The sequence below is a fragment of the Tursiops truncatus genome, chromosome 5 (genome assembly GCF_011762595.2).
Source record: "Tursiops truncatus isolate mTurTru1 chromosome 5, mTurTru1.mat.Y, whole genome shotgun sequence".
In the NCBI taxonomy this organism is placed as follows: Eukaryota; Metazoa; Chordata; class Mammalia; order Artiodactyla; family Delphinidae; genus Tursiops; species Tursiops truncatus.
The window spans coordinates 100,963,796-100,981,984 of record NC_047038.1 but is presented as its reverse complement, the minus strand read 5'-3'; the positions used below and the strand labels follow the sequence as shown (position 1 = coordinate 100,981,984).

Here is an 18,189-nt window from a genome sequence, read left to right as displayed (position 1 = left end):
CTTTACAGAAAATCTGACAGCTTCTTTGCCCTTATTTTTAGTTTGACATCAAATCTTCAGAATCCTAAAGAAGCTTGACCGATGATTAAATGATGGCTTGTTAGGACGTGATAACTTAACTGTATTAAAGAGTAGATCTCTTTTCATAGTTTACAACGTAAGCACTGAGATTTATTTAACTGTATTAATGTTTTCTATTTAAATATATCTAAGTCATTCTAGCTTACCTATATCCATAGTACTAACATAAGTTTTTGTCTAAGAGTAACTTTTAACTCTAATCTTTTGAAATTTTTTAAGTTTATTTCTAATGATTTTCACTTTCTCAGGCACATGGTAATTTAGATTAATCTTTATTGAAATATGTTCTTTTTAAATTATTCCTATCATTTTGTAAAGGAATATTCTTCAGTTTTTCCCACTTTTACTTCATTTCTTGGTATTACACAATCATGTATTTTTTTCATCCCCATACTTGAGAGGCTATGTAATAATTTAAACTTTATTCAGCTAGATTATAAGGGAAATAGAAGAGAATTTGCAAATTAGCTTGATTTTATCTTTGTTCAATCACCTATCTACATTGTTTGCATTATATATTTATTTTGGCTGAATATAGTTAATTTTGTCTTCTGTCAGGACTGCTCGTCTTTTTTAGTCCAACCCTATGGAATAGCTGGGGTAAAGATTTTATGAATCTCAATTAAGTAATATTATGGTAAAGTTACCTGAACTGTCACAAATTACATTAGCAGAAATGAATTAACTAACTTTACACTAAAGATAGAGTAGTAGAATAAACAACATAGGAGAGTACACTGCCTGTGGTATTGGATTTAAGAATTTCTAAGGTCTCCATCATTCATTGACACATGGCAAGGAAATCTGTTAGAAATCAACTTCTTCCAGTTGGCTCTTCAGAGTTTTCACAGGTATTTATCATTATCAAGGCTCTGACATATCAAATATCAATGATAGATGATAAAGAAAATCTCAATCAGTGGATATGTCTGTGAGAGACCCCCCCAGTTTTGTAAAGTATTAACTTTCATAGAGAGGTAATATTTATTTTTCTTGTAGAATTCCCTATGCTTAACGTACTTTTGAAACACATGCACTTGGTTGAAATCTGTTTTAAATTGAACATCCTATGTTTACCCTCATATCCCCAATATTCAGGGATACAGGGCACTATTATCAGAAGTAAGTAAATAGGTATGAAACTGCAACTACTTTGATAAAAAGAATTTTTTTTTTAAGTCTTTGGTAAAGAATTAGTGAGTTACTATCAAAAATTAGATTGACCCTATTTGTAATGCATATGAGTGGAAAACATTAACAGATAATGAAATTTCCCATTTGATAGAGAACAGAAGAAAAAAACCTTAAAAAGAATTTAAGAAAAATATAAACAAATCTTATAAAATATTTGTGTATTTGTCATTTTTAGAAAATAAATGATGGAAGTAATTTCATGATAATATTATTATATGTCTTTATATTTTTTTCTCTTCCAAATCACATGGTTATACAGAAGTTTAGCTCAAGAGGAGAAATTCTTCTTGTGTTATTTAAATACCTTTTCATCTTTACAACCCAAAGACTATTTCATGATATCCTATTTTAAGTAATGCTAATTCCCCAAAAGTGTATATGTTCCAAAAGTGAATTTAAAATTCCAAGAGGATTCACTGCCTGACAATCTGATTTTATATTTCTGTCCTTTGTTGTTTATTAAAACTCCATTTGTGTTGATGACTGCTCGGGATTCTGAGAAGCAGTTAGTCTCCCAACTAGTGAAAGGCAAGTGCTAGTGGCCTACACTTGTTTTTGCCCTTAACTATTCAATTCTCAGATATTGACCAGTGGAACAAGGTAATTGAGCAACTAGGAACACCATGCCCAGAATTCATGAAGAAATTGCAACCCACAGTAAGAAACTATGTGGAGAATCGGCCCAAGTATGCAGGACTCACCTTCCCCAAGCTCTTTCCAGATTCCCTCTTCCCAGCGGACTCTGAGCACAATAAACTCAAAGGTAAGCCTTTCAGGGACAACTTCAGAACCACTATGTGGGTGATGGGCAAGCTATAGAGACATCTTTCTTTAACTTGAAATACCTCAATTTAAAGAGAGGTATTGTTAAAAGATCTTCTTTACAAAGAGGGAGAAGCCAAGGATTTTAAAATTGCCTGGATATTCAGAGAGAAGGTTACTAATAAAGTGTGTAATAGTGGTGCGGGTTAAACTATTCCATGGGGCTTATTTAGAATCTTAAAATTATTTTGCAGTGCTAACTCTAAAAGACCAATGTAATATACATTGAAATAATTGTTTCAGTTCTTTTTATTACCTGGAAAATACTTTCAACACAAGTTTTTAGTTGTCAAATCTTAGAGCTATAGATGTTTGAGTTTTCTTTGCATTTTATGGAATGCTTAACCACCATTTTTTCATTTTAGAGTGATAAATGATATTTTTTACCTACACATTTTGTATTCAGTGTAAACATTTTCATTAATAAGTAATTTTTCTACTACTATGTCTGCAGTTATGAACTTTAGTAACAAATCTTAATTTCTTCACCAACAAAACTGGGATTATAATGCTTGGTTATAGGACTGAATAAACTTGGTAACGTATAAAGTGTAATATAAATAATATTCTAATTCTTATTTTAACTTAGGACATTTTAGAGAATGTGATTTTGAAGCAAATTTGATTTTTTCCACTGCCGGAGCTGAAATCCTACCCCTTAAAATCTGTGTGAACTTAGGCCAGTTATCTCATCTTTCTGTACCTCCTTTAACAAATGAAAGTAGAAAGTTTATACTTGGGAAGATTAGCTGACTAATTTGTCAAGCACTTAGAACAGTGCCTGGCTCACAGTAAGTGCTCAGTAACTATTAGATATAAAAATACTAATAAATATTTATTAATAATAAAATAATTATTATTTTAGGTGGATCTATACATTATCCCAGAAAAGGACACATGCTTGTGAAATTTTATACCAAATGTTCAGTGGACAATTAACTACAGATTTAACTTCCAGACTTAATTTATAGCTAATATAGACAAAAATGAGATGGAGAAACTTATTTCCTCCAAACTTTTATCTGATGGATTTTAAATGCACAGCATTGTTTCTGTGTTTGTGACACTTTTGTTGCACAGTTGGGTTTCTTCTTTTAACTACCACTACCGGCTCTCTGAATGACAACAGACTAAATTATTACTAAATCTACTGCATTTTTTTTAACATTTTTATTGGAGTATAATTGCTTTACAATGGTGTGCTAGTTTCTGCTTTATAACAAAGTGAATCAGTTATATATATACATATGTCCCCATATCTCTTCCCTCTTGCATCTCCCTCCCTCCCACCCTCCCTATCCCACCACTCTAGGTGGTCACAAAACACCGAGCTGATCTCCCTGTGCTATGCAGCTGCTTCCCACTAGCTATCTATTTTACCACTAGCTATTTATTTTATGTTTGGTAGTGTATATATGTCCATGCCACTCTATCACTTTGTTACAGCTCACCCTTCCCCCTCCCCATATCCTCAAGTCCATTCTCTAGTAGGTCTGTGTCTTTATTCCTGTCTTACCCCTAAGTTCTTCATGACATTTTTTTTATCTTAAATTCCATATATATATGTTAGCATATGGTATTTGCCTTTCTCTTTCTGACTTACTTCACTCTGTATGACAGACTCTAGGTCTATCCACCTCATTACAAATAGCTCAATGTCGTTTCTTTTTATGGCTGAGTAATATTCCATTATTATGGAATATTGGAGTAATATTCCAGTATATATGTGCCACATCTTCTTTATCCATTCATCCGTTGATGGACACTTAGGTTGCTTCCATGTCCTGGCTATTGTAAATAGAGCTGCAACGAACATTTTGGTATATGACTCTTTTTGAATTATGGTTTTCTCAGGTTATATGCCCATTAGTGGGATGCCTGGGTCATATGGTAGTTCTATTTGTAGTTTTTTAAGGAACCTCCGTACTGTTCTCCATAGTGGCTGTATCAATTAACATTCCCACCAAGAGGGCAAGAGTGTTCCCTTTTCTCTACACCCTCTCCAGCATTTATTGCTTCTAGATTTTTTGATGATGGCCATTCTGACCAGTGTGAGATGATATCTCATTGTAGTTTTGATTTGCATTTCTCTAATGATTAATGATGTTGAGCATTCTTTCATGTGTTTGTTGGCCATCTGTATGTCTTCTTTGGAGAAATGTCTATTTAGGTCTTCTGCTCATTTTTGGATTGGGTTGTTTGTTTTTTTGTTATTGAGCTGCATGAGCTGCTTATAAATTTTGGAGATTAATCCTTTGTCAGTTGCTTCATTTGCAACTATTTTCTCCCATTCTGAGGGTTGTCTTTTCATCTTGTTTATGGTTTCCTTTGCTGTGCAAAAGCTTTTAAGTTTCATTAGGTCTCATTTGTTTATTTTTGTTTTTATTTCCATTTCTCTAGGAGGTGAGTCAAAAAGGATCTTACTGTGATTTATGTCATAGAGCGTTCTGCCTATGTTTTCCTCTAAGAGTTTGATAGTTTCTGGCTTTACATTTAGGTCTTTAATCCATTTTGAGTTTATCTTTGTGTATGGTGTTAGGGAGTGTTCTAATTTCATACTTTTACATGTAGCTGTCCAGTTTTCCCAGCACCACTTATTAAAGAGGCTGTCTTTTCTCCACTGTATATTCTTGCTCCTTTATCAAAGATAAGGTAACCATATGTGTGTGGGTTTATCTCTGGGCTTTCTATTGTGTTCCATTGATCTATATTTCTGTTTTTGTGCCAGTACCATACTGTCTTGATAAATCTACTGCTTTTAAGAGCAACATCAACTGTATGCAAAATGAGAAAGTGCTAATACCCCAGGTGGAGATTTTGAAGAATGTATGTCTTTATGATGCTAATTGACATGTCAGGCAAAGTAATCCCTTCCTATTAAGTCACTTATAGTATAACAATACAGAGGCCACAATCCTTGATTAAATTATTTGATATAATGCAAACACTTGTAGAGAAACTACTCAGTAAAATGCCATGCTTCATTATATAATTCCAACCTTCTTGGGTTTATTTTTTGGCTTTTTAATTCAGTTTGAACCTGTACCATTATATTACTTTTGCAAATAATAAAGTAGAAGATGTGCTACACACACACACACACACACACACACACACACACACACACACACACACACACACACACACACACACACAATGGAATACTACTCAGCCATAAAAAAGAATGAAATTTTGCCATTTGCAGCAACATGGATGGACTTGGAGAACATTATGCTAAGTGAAATAAGTCAGACAGAGAAAGGCAAATACTGTATGATATCACTTAAAAGTGGAATCTAAAAAATACAACAAACTAGTGAATATAACAAAAAAGAAGCAGACTTACAGCTATAGAGAAGAAACTAGTGGTTACCAGTGGTGGGGGTGGGGACAGTGGAAATATAGGGGAAGGAAGTGGGAGGTACAAACTATTGGGTGTAAGATAGGCTCAAGGATGTATTGTACAACACGGGGAATATAGCCAATATTTTGTAATAACTATAAATGGAAAGTAACCTTTAAAAATTGTAAAAAAATTTTTTTAATTAAAAAAAAACTAGGTTGTGTATTTACAATTATTAAATTATAATTGTAATATAAAATCAGCAAATTATAAAGAATTACACAAAGAATCAAAGGGATGAATTTATTCTACTGTTATTAAAGAGTGTAAGACATTTACTTGCAAATGAAAGATGAAGAATTAAAACCTTTTCTTCTTCCTCATTTTGTTCCCTACAAGCAGTATTGATCCTTGTTTCTTAGTAAGATGATTTGGTGTTACTGTCGTTCATGTCCCTATTGATGAGGAGACCACCCCAACCCCCCTGACTCTTTCTAAGAGCAGAAACATAGCTGGATTTGACGGGAGAACCTGTGGGACTGTGTGAGTCTGGGTATAAAATCAGTTACAAATCAAAGAGATCTTTGAACCAATGACATAAACCAGTACAGCCCCGTTAGATCATGACAGGGTTATTAACAATGAGAAAGGTTAATTATTGAAAATTAATGTATATTTCTGTACTTTTGTTACTCTTGTGAACTTCACAGTATCAGTTTGGAATTAGCAGAAATTAAATTTCTAGAATTGAGATCCCCAGAAAAATGACTAATAAAGAAATCTTCCAGTCTAATTTAACTAGCAATTTTTATAAATATATAATTAGTATAAATAAATATATAAAAAGTATTTTATTAAAATGTAACAACACCAGAGATTATAATGTCATAAATTGCTACATTTTAACTGTAGTACAATCAAAATTATGAAAAAACACATAAAACTAGAAGAGAATATATTAACAATGAGAGTGATTGCCTGTGGGGAAGGTGGGTTTTTCTGGATTTTATGTTTTATGTGATTTCCAAATTTTTTATAATTAACCCATATTTCCTTAATAATCAGAAAAAATTGATAATTAAAAGTTGATACATATTCATGGATTCAAACACATTGCCTTTTTCCTAATTTAGCAAAACAATTTAGATTTTGCTTTCTTTAATTTGAAGTTTTACCATATGTTTGGAATAAACTGAATATTTTCACCATAAAAACTTGCAAACCAGTTTGTATCTGTATTTTCTTGAAAATTTTATGTATTTTTAGAAATTTTTAGAGTGTCCTTTAGCAATGTTATTAAATAAATACACTTAATGATTATCACCGTGTAATTTTTTTATATCCCTAGCATCTCACACTGTACCTGGCACACAGTAGACAATATGTATTTTATAAACTAAACATCTCCCACATCAATGTGGTTACTAAGTCTTGTGGATTCTTTCTCTCAAATCTGTCCCCTCCTCTCAATTCTTGAAGCTTCTGCTCCCATTAAAGTCCTCATCATTTCTCCCATCTTCAAAAAGTCACCCCTGACCTCCTTGCCTCCCTCTAGACACTGCTTTATCCTTTTCCGCAGCTCAGAAAAGTTTTAAAATGAGCAGTGTACACTCACTTTGTTTCCATTTTTAAAACTTCATTCTTTTAAATTTATTTTTAACTATGCAAGCAATACATGTACATATTTTCTTCTCCTCAGAGGTAACTATGATTTTCAGTTTGTTGATTATTCCTGCAGACCTTTCTATGCATTTATATACATAAATAGAGAGACAGGGAAATGTTTGTTGTGTTATTGGGAAGGGACAGATTTATACAATGGCATCAGGATCTATGGTTCAGCCTGCAAATTTTTTTTTCACTTAAGACCATGTCCATGTGAGTCCATATAGATCTACCTTATTCTTTTAAACTGCCAAATATAATTGATACAGTTGTACCATAGCTCATTTAGTTGCTCTATAGGTGGACATTTAGATTGTTTAAAATGTTTTAATCCTTGACCAGTGCTGCAGTGAACACCCTTTCTAAATGCTTTTCATGAACATGTTTATTGTTTCTCTAGACTGTATACCTAAAAGCGGAACTGTTGGGCTATAAGGTATTCACATTTAAAATTTTAATAGATACTGCCAAAATTGCCCTCTAAAAAATATTTATCAATTTACACTGCCACCAACATGAATGAAATGACCTGGAGTTAGTGGATATTATGCCATCTCTTATTTTTGCAAATTTGATGGATAAAAAAATATTTTCATTGTTTTATTTTGCATTTCCCTAATCACTTGGTGAAGTTACCTGACATTTGGATGGAAGGTGCTAATTGATCTTTGTTTTTTAAATTTTTTTCTCCCTCCAAAAAATTTCCTTGCCAAAATCAAAACATTACTATTTTTTTTCTCATTCATCGTTTCAGCCAGCCAAGCCAGGGACTTGTTGTCAAAGATGCTAGTGATTGACCCAGCAAAAAGGATATCAGTGGACGATGCCTTACAGCATCCGTACATCAATGTGTGGTATGATCCTGCCGAAGTGGAGGCGGTAAGTCTTCGGCTTATTTTATTTTCCTTCCACAAACAAATCATAGTAACTGGGTGTTCCATGGTGTGAACTGAAGGAGAATTAGAATCCAAAAGAATACTCAAAGGACCTTCATAAAATTCCTAAGTCACAAAGCTATTACCTTCCCTAGTAAAAGTTATTTTCTTCAGCCTGTGTTTTGAGTTGTGTTTCTTTTTCAGGATTTCCTATGAGAGATGGTGATTTAGTCCAACAAACCTTGGCTGTCCATGAAACACTTCCATTAGTTTTTGTTAAATTGTTAACACCACCGGTGTCTCCTCCTTTATGTTTAATTATCAGCCTCTCCTGTTGCAAACTAAGTAACAGAAAACGTAAATAAGTCTCTTTGCCTCTATTCCGATAAGATGCCTGTCTTTAGTAAAGTGTGGTACTAACAACATTTAGATTATAAAGCTTTTACTAGGCCGTTGGTGCCTTTGTGAAGCCTTGCATAAATCAGATGAGAAAAATCGGGTATTCCAATAAGGACACTATTTCAGATTTGTTCTAAATTTCAGGTTGGTTCTTACTAGAGTCAGATATATCTCCATATTTTCCAACCAGATATAGTTTAAGAATCTTCTCAGAAGCATAACTCTTTTCAATTTTTAAATTATTTTTCAATCATTTGCTGTCTTCTCTTCAATCACTTTCTTATCTCTCTGCCTTTCTCCTTTTCTCTGTATGGAGCCAGGGCTGCTCAGGGCACAGGGCTATTGTTTTGCCCATGTGTGTCCTGTAGGCCTCCCAATAGGAATGTCCTCTTGTCCCTCTTTTTGTTTGTTTGTTTTCTTGTGAACTTCTTTATACTCCAAGATATTCTTGGCCCGGACAATTTTTGCATTGTTTTGACTTCTTTTCCTCTGCTTCATTGTGTGCTTGCCCATGTTAGAGATGCTAAATTCAAGGGTGACATTAATTCTCATCCCTTCACCCTCCACTGGAGAAGTGAGAGCTGACAGATGGGAGTGAGGATCAGGTAGAATCAAACTTTATAGACATAATATTCAAAAAGCGACTTTTCATAGTAACCCAGCTCTTAAACATTCAAAGGTTTCAGAGAAGACACTTCAGTGATAAATGACTCTTCCTGTGTGGAAACTGAGGTATAACAGTCTCTCATAACATTTTCTTAAGATCTGCTCTCTTAAGCAGTTTTACAACAATGCTGAAATTTTAATTTGATTTAAATTAATTTTTAGTCACTTGATTTTATTGTTACAAAATAAAATCTCCCAAATTAATTATTTATGAGTTTACTTCTAATGCACTTAAAATTAAAAATACTAATGTTCTTACAGCTAAAAACGAGAATCTCTTCCAGTCTCTCATTCTTGGGAAATACTTCAAAGAGGTTCCTGGGGTAGAATGAAATAATGAAATAAGTAAGAGAAAGTATGATGTATATGTATGTAAAAATTAAGCATAAGAATTTTTTCTCTGATTATTTTTGAGGTTATGCTGATAAAAATTTTAGACAAACATAAATTATTTGAAATTATTGCTCTTCACTTATTTTGATATTTCAAATCATGTGGCCTATGTATTTTTCCATATATCTAATGTAATGTGTATAATCTGTTTTTAATGGATTGTGACCTAGAGTTTAATTGGAGTCATAAAGTCTGCATTTGTAATTCACTTGTAATCATATTGCCTGTAAAAAAACAATTGCTTAGAATCTGTAACAATATATTAATGAGTAGTATCAATGGGTTTTTGGTTTGTTTTTTGTGTTATTTTTTTGTGGTACGCGGGCCTCTCACTGCTGTGGCCTCTCCCGTTGCGGAGCACAGGCTCCGAACGCGCAGGCCCAGCAGCCATGGCTCACGGGCCCAGCCGCTCCGCGGCATGTGGGATCCTCCCGGACCAGGGCACGAACCCGCGTCCCCTGCATCGGCAGGTGGACTCCCAACCACCGCGCCACCAGGGAAGCCCTATCAATGGATTTTAACTTAATTTTAACTTTTTATGAAAAATTCCTTTGAAGGATATTAAGATAAAATTTAGGGTACCTTACATGGCTAGAACCTTTTTCTCAGCCATTTCAATATTGTCAAAATAAGTTTCTTTGGAAGAAAATAGAGTCAAGTAGAGAGTGATAAAGGAAAAACTGCAAGAGAATGTGATATCTTCAGGAAAAATAAAGAATAGAGAAATACTATGTGTACTAATCTGTTAACCATACTATAAGCTATCTTATCACGTTTCCAAAAGTTCCAAAGTACCAAAATGAAAAGAGGAGAGCATATGAATGCTGTCATAACTGTAAGAGAGAAAATTATTCATGGAAAAATGAAGTTGAAAATGTCAAAAGTTGAATGTCAAGGTTAATATTCATCTATTTGTGTAATATTACATCAATTTTGAAGTTAGAACTGCTCAAATTATTAGCAAGTTCTTATTCAGATAATGTTCAGAGCAACAGAAGTATGTACCCTGAACACGAAGGCCACATTTCCTGTCAATGCTTTTTCATAAAACAATTGGGAGGTATTCTAATTCTGTTTCAGTATTCATCAAGGGGAGTATAATAGCATACACAAATGCAATTTATTGAGCTGTATGCAATGCTGCAGATATGGAAAGATGGGTTAGGTTAAAATTTCTGTTCTGCCACTTACTAGCTGACCTAGGTCAAGTTTCTTAACCTTTCCTCACTCAGTTTTCTTAACTAAGAATAGGAAACAATCATACATAGTGCATAGTGTTCTAAGAATTTAAAGAGGTAATGTACATAAAGTACTTCATACAGTAGAAGTACTTCATACAGCCAGTAGAAATCATAAATTACTATTCTCATAATCATTACTATTACTGTTATGACTTTTACATGCAAGCCTTTACTACTCTTTGATGTTAGGAAAGATATATTTGGTGAAAAAAGACCAGCTGGCCAAGAAACTATAGAAATACTCTATATTTTTAAAAATCACTAAAATTTATGTAGTTTCTGCAAGATTTTAAGATGTTCGTTCTTTTTTGGCTGATGTATACCCACTACTACCTTGCCAAGTATAAAAGAATCCAGTGCCATTAATTTAAACCAAAATAAAGACAAATTACATTGTTCACAAATCCTCATTATAATTTATCTTTAATAAACTAGGGTATAGTCAGGGCTATTTGAGAGAATAAACTTGAACATATTCTCTGTGCTCTGTTGGAGGGAAATACAGAAACACTGAAGATCAGTTGCCTTGTTTCTTACCAGATTCTTGAGTTTAGAGACCCTGCTAGGATACAGGGTGGCTCTCACCCTGCAAACCCTGAGAGTAGGGGTATGAACACACTTTAGGAGGACTTTTGTGAACTGCAAGCTAAGGAGGAGTTGATTAACTACGTCTCAAGGAATATAAAACAGGAACTTAAGGAGAATATGAAATGTGACCACTTTTTAAAACATAGTTTTATGTTTTTCAAAAACTCCTGAGCACTCTATGAAAGCTCCTGAGTACAGAAGCCTTACTAAGAGCTTCTGTAGTTGTTCTGCATTGCTAGGGGTGGGAGAGGGCTATGGGGAGGGAGGGAGAGAGGAGGGGAACGAGATGTGCTCAGTCACCAAACCAAAGATATCAAAACTCAAAGTAATCATCATAAGGAAGCCAACTGAAAACCTACGGGGTTAGAGAAGGACATATCTTTATTTCTCAATTCATGATAAGAAGGAAGGCTCCAGACCTGACACTGGAACCATTGTCTAAGGTGGGACTGGTGCTGGGGTCCTGGCTCACAGCCAGTAGTGATCAGGTCCACTGTTGGAAGGCTCTGTCTCAGAGAGGCCCAGATCCAGTCCTAAATGATCAAAACATTACTCTGAGAATCTGGACAAAGGGGCAGGCTGAACCAGTCAGGCAGCTGGTATCTGAGAATTCTGTCCTCCAGTTGGCAAGCCCCAGGTATAATACTTGAGAGTGCAGAGGAGGGATGGCAGGCAACTTAGGACCTTCTGTATGGTGACTGAGTCAAAGTCACAGGAAGAATGCTAGAAGAGAGGCTTGGAACATGGGCCACAGCTGAGGATGAACTGGAGCGAGAGGCTGGGAATGTTCTGTTAGGAATACAAGTACACATGCCATCCACATAGAGACCAAGGGGAAATGGTATGACTAACCCAGTCAGTGTGGGTGGAGTGCGATTAAGGAAGCAAGGCCAGTGCTGAGTTTGTTTATTATTTCTTAACCAATTCAAGATTAATTTGGGAATTGGGACAAGGCTGGGTGGGAATTTAATCTACCCATATAGACCTCGAGTTAAACAATCTGGTCTTTAGCTCTGCAGTGAGAGAATAACCTGGGAAACAGAATAACACTTACATGTATTAGTGCTAAAGTTCGATTAAAATAAGCACTTAGAAAATGTAAGCCGAGAATAGTCAGTACTGTTACACATTTATTGTCTGTTTACAACATAAGGTAATTAATAGAGCCTTAAATGTTTTATTGTTATTAATATATACTATTTCATTGCTTTAGGGATTATGTTATTTTTTGCTGACAGTGAAATAATTTATGGGAACAAGCTAAACTATATAAGCTCTTTTATTGCAAGGCCATCATAGATTTCATGCCCTTTGAGCAGAGTTACACTCTGACATTATTTTAGTTATCTTTTTGTCTGCCTTTGTATCTTATTGGTCATTACCAAAGTGAGCACATGGAAGGGGTGACCAACCATCCAGGAAATATGCACTATTTTCAATTTTCTTGTGACATAGATATGTATATTTTACTGTTGTGTATGTCTGGAAATATGTTCAAGGTAAATCTTAAATGAGAGCTTAAAGATCATTGTAGAATGGTTTCATGCTGCAGTTCAGCCAATATCAACATTCAGAATATAAGCTTTACAACTGTGAACAGTGACAGGGACACAGGTTCATAAGCCATGATGAGGAGAGTAGAATAGGGCTAGGCGTGGGATCAGAAAACATTGAGAAGAGAATCAGAAGCCTGTGGTCAAAGTAGCAAAGGTTCCAGAGCTTGGTCTGAGCAATCCTGAGTGAGGGCTGGCTCTGTGAGATGTGGACAAATTACACAGGGCAGGCAGATAAGACCAGTTCAGGAGAGACATGTAGTCTAAAGTCTGAGGTCTGAGCAGATACCACCCTAGAAGGCATTTAAAGAGTGGCAAAGCTAAGAATATTTTCTGATTGCAATGCAAAAGTCAAGAGCAAATTCTCTTGGAACAACCCAGAGATTAGCGACAGTAGGAAGCCTAGAGAGAGAAGATGGTTTGTTGGAGCCCAGGGGTGGGTAGTGATGGCCTGTCCAGTGGGAGCTGGGTAATAGACACAGAGGAGATGCAGGTGTGTCTGGCAAGAGAAATGGGGAGAAATGGCCTGGCTTCTCCCCACTGCCCCCATCTTCTAGTGGTGTCTCCCTTCTCTTGGCTGAGACCAGCCCTAAACCAGCCGATAGGTGAGCCTTGGAAATGCAGCCTGCAGGCGCCAGCCTCTGAGATACAGAGCAAATAAAGGAAAGTTGAGGACTGTATCTGTGGGGAAAGAGGCCCAAGGCAGGCACTCATCTATTCATTCTTTCCTCATTTGCAGCTCTAAAACCCCTAAGTAAAATTAAAGTAACCGATGGTTAGGCTCACTTAATCTGGAGAGGAGAAGACTGGAGGTTGGAAGAGGTAGGTGCTCAGGGGCCACACTGGGTAATAGTGAAGTAAACATTATCCCCTTAGAAACTCCTAATATTTCATTTCCTCAAGTATCTTGTAGAAATCACAAGTACTATGCCAACCCGATAGTCTGGTCATGAGAGCATTTCTCATTGGGTTTGCAATCAATGTGTGTAGTTCTCCTTTTGTATGTTGGTGTCACTTTTTCAGTTGCTTGTTATGCTGTTGATGACGGCCTGTGGAGCCAATGCTGGACAACATGTGCATGGGGGAATGAGGGATTCAGCGATATGTTTTCCTTTAGGTGGATTTCATTCCACTCTTCTGCTGCCAAGTAGGTAAAACACACGAAAAAAGACCTCTGTCATTCTTTCTTCTTACTCACCTCTTTGTTATTTCTTCCTTCTTTGTCTTTCCTTCTCTCCTTAGCCCTTTTTCTTTATCCAGCTCCTACAGAGCTAGTCACATATGTTTCGATTATTTATTAGCAGTTTGGTATTTTTCACTCTGTAAATATTTTATTAAACCCAAACTGTGTGTCCCACACTGACCTAGGTGCTGGTGATTCAGCAGTGAATTTAAAACAAAAAACAAGGTTCCTGCTTTTACTGATCTTCTAATTCTCTTGAATATATTTATTCAGTTAATAGCCAATGGAAATTTTTATTGATTAGGAATTTTATCACTTATTATCTCTGGACATAAATTCCTCCAAATGTGGGTTATCTATCTTACTTGACAATTTAACCTGTTTAGTATATAGCATTCTGAACGTAAGAGGAATCTGTAAAAATTGTCCCTCAATGTTAATCAGTTATAAATTGCAATGACTGTTTCCTAATCCTTAACCAGATTGCATCAATAGCTTTGAATTATATTTAACAAACTATGATAATCTATCTCTAGCTATGATATTTTAAAAAACTTGTCAGCTTTGAATATAAATCATTGTCCTGACCACGTTTTAGTAACTGAAATACATAGATTATTATTGAATAATCAAAGAATCCTGAAGTTGGCATACTAAGACTTCATATGTAGTCTAAAGATTCATCTATAAGTGTTGACTATCTGGGGCCTTCAAACAAAATTCAAGTGATTGAGGGTGATGGTGGGAAATTATTCTCATTTCCTACTTCTAATTCTCCTGAATATATTTTTTATAGTGAAAGCTAATATTATTTGATTATGATTATCATTTGTTAACTTGCTCTGTTACCTACTTCATGAGTTAGTTATTGTTTGTATTATCTTTATCTTCACTAACTATGGTTTAACCAATTATCTTCTACTGAATTCTCTTAAATCCATAAGTTCCTAAAACAATGTGGTAAAGAATAGGCTTATAAATATATTAAATTATAAATGTATTAAGTACATTCTGCTATACTCAGAATGAATATAAATTTAAGAATGAGAAAAAATACGAGCCTTCATGAATATGAACTTGATGCGTCTAATGCTCAATCAGTCCCTCAGTAGTTTTATGTTTTTGTGATAAACCACTGAATAAAAGGTATATGTACTTGCTTCAAATATTTTATAATCTCTTTATTAAGTCAGTGAGTCTAACACCATTAAACATGAAGTATCTAGAAGAAATAATTTAAATGAGTTATAAAAGAAAACAACTCTCTGTATAGGCTATATCTCTCCCATTGAGAGGAAAGGGAATTAAAGTCTTTGTAATTGACATTTCCCTTTGGTGAGTAATATCAAAAGGTTAGGCCATGTCCTCAAGATAGCTTCTGAATAAGTAATCAATCTGAAATTCAGAAACTTCTGTTTTTGTTTCCTGATTTCCCCCAGGGGATTTAGACACATGCTTAAAGGGCTAATAGATGTTATTTTTATTTGCCTTTAGTGAGCCTGAGAAGCAAGCCAGTTTGGAAATGAAGTTTATTATATAAAACTTAATAGAAATTCTCAAACTGTAAAAAAAAGACCTTTTAAATATTATTAAAAACATAACCTGCAACATTTACATTATTTAAGAATTTTTTTTTAGCGTAATCTAAAAGTTTTATTGGGGAAGAAAAAGTCTATCTCACCTAAATAATAAGAAAACTAGTTTCTCTTAAATTTAATGGGTAAAAAGCCTCCATTGCTTTTCATTAAAGCCAAAAAGACTGCATGGTACTATGTCTCTGAGTATGACCTGGGATTTTACTAGGGATCGTATTACTAGTTTGGTACTAGTAATAGGATGCTTCTTGATGTTAAGTACACTCACTTTTAGTAAGAAAAAAAAAACTCCATTTACTTTTCTTTAGATCATTTCAATCATGCTTTTTTCCCTTGGATTAAAATTTGGAAAACTTATAAAGAGTTTTTTCTTTTCATATTTACAGCTAGATATATCACTATATGTGATAAAGCACATAAATTGAGTTTTCCCGAAAGTCCTATATGGAGCTTGTATAAAGGAAATTGTTCTCAAAAAACATTTCTCAGATTATGTCTAGCATTTTAAGAGTATCAAAAATTATAAGTAAGTTCTCTTAAATATTTTCACAAATAGGACAAACTATCCCATTTCAGAGCAAGGAAAAGAATAATTAACAGCGGTACCTCAAATATTTAATATCATGGATTTCATTTCCACAGTATGTTATAGTATTCATTAAGTGTTTTAAATTTGACAATCAGTCTAAATGTTTTCCAAGTGTTCATCACTAGCCTGGTCTATAATTGGGGTCCTGGTCACTGGTGACCTTTTGCTGTTAGGAGTTGGAAAGACTAAGAGGTTACTGAGTGATGTTTTAAGGTGAAACATTATTCTTCTCTCTCCATTCTAAAATTGCCATCATTTAAATTCCTTTTTCAGACTAAGTGTTCCTCTGAATTCTTTCAAATATGATTTATTCTACTCACAGAGAGTTAATAAATTGGCTGAATCCCTCTCTCAGCTGTTCTCTCCATCTGTTCTGACACACGGACTACCTCTTTGAGTCTTATGATTTCTTATTATTGCAGCATACATCATGCTGAGAAAAAGCTAGTGCGACACCCTGGCAGGCTTAATTTGAGAAATAGTTTAGTGCCATCTATCTGTCACAGAAGACCCTTTTAGTGCAGAGTTGAACTCTAAGTAGGTTTATTATACTCAGAATGTATATAAATTTAGAAATAAGTAGAAAGAAACATGAACTACAATGGATATGAATAAGTAGAAAGAAACATGAACTACAATTTGATGCACTCCAATTATGTGTTTAATTATAGAAAGAGAAATTTGTATTTTTTGATTCTCATTTGCTTGCTTAAAGTTAAATCGATGTCTCTAATTCCTAATATCTGCCATTTGTGGAATTCTAAATTTCCATCTGTTTGTACTGATGTATCCTTTTCAGCAGCAAAATGTGAACAGTTTACAAACTGCCTTCTAAGGAAAAATATAACTTACATTACAGTTCATATGCCCAGTACCTCAACTGTTAAAGTGAAAATATCTTCTGAATCACATTGGGATTGTTTTGATGCCATGTTGTTGGGAGCTTGTCAAAATGTTTGTTGTAGATAGATTTAGCCACCTGCTTTTAGTGGCTCCTCTCCCTACATGACTTACAAGAAGAACAAAACTTTGCTCAAATATTAATTCATTTGTCTTTAATTTTAGCAAATTGTTCTACTGAAGAAAAACCTCCTTGATTTCAAATCATTGGGATATTCAGATTTCACAGAACACCTATGGTTCTCAAGTGTCAAAACTGGAGTAGTTGAATAGTTCATTCTCAGGAGATACCTGTTTTGCTGACTGGTAGAGCCTATGATCAGGTTTTTCTTTTCATATATTACCTTGAGCCCTTTAGGAAGTGAATACTGTTAATCTCTTGAATAGAGCACTGAAGGAGAATTCTTTTAAAAATGTGGGAAGGGAACAGAAATTGGTTTTTTAGAACATTCCACAGCTGGTGATCTCTGAAAGCAAGAGTTATAATGTCCTGTCAGGTTCTCCCAAATCTATGATTTTTTTTTCTTTTTTCCTAGATGACTTCTAGTTATTATGAGATCCACCCGCTTAACTCAAGGGAGCAGGTATTTGTGAGAGCGTGTTTTATTTTCTTAATATTTTCATCCTGGAAAGAAAGAGATTACTCATTGTGGCATCTGTCTAAGGTGCCACAAAGTAGTATAATCCACGAACTGTGAGAGGAAAAAAAAAGAAAACAAGTAATGCTTTCCCCTGTCAGAGCCACTCCTAAGAGATAAGCAAAGAAGTCAATATCGGAACTTGTAAGGTTTTCTGTCAATGAAAACTTACCAAATTTTATAGTAAGAGGAAGACTAAAGAGGAGGAAAGAAAGGTCGGTCAGAAGAGAGAATCTCTGTTGGACAGCTTTGCCTTGAGATAAGTAGAAGTCATAAAAATGGTTAATCTCTAGGAAACATAACTTACTTGGTAATTTGCATTCCTGCCTTGTTTGTCTACCTGCAATGTTGCTAAAATAATCAAACTAGACTGTTCCCTCTCCACAATTTTTTTTCTGTCCTAAAAAATCTCCTCTAAAGTACTGTGTATATAAGTTCAAGTGTAGCTCTAAGGCATTCCTGCC

At 34.7% G+C, this 18,189-nt stretch overlaps 1 protein-coding gene across 6 annotated transcripts in view; it reads left to right on the top strand.

The window, feature by feature from the left end:
- The window catches only part of MAPK10 (mitogen-activated protein kinase 10), a 350,755-nt gene that overhangs the window by 298,080 nt on the left and 34,486 nt on the right, over positions 1 to 18,189 (top strand). For all 6 annotated transcript variants that reach the window (XM_073805431.1, XM_073805430.1, XM_073805432.1 and 3 more), the window contains 2 exons: positions 1,856 to 2,038; positions 7,860 to 7,984. In XM_073805431.1, coding sequence (XP_073661532.1) covers positions 1,856 to 2,038; positions 7,860 to 7,984 — 308 coding nt within the window. The remainder of the gene's footprint in view (positions 1 to 1,855; positions 2,039 to 7,859; positions 7,985 to 18,189) is intronic.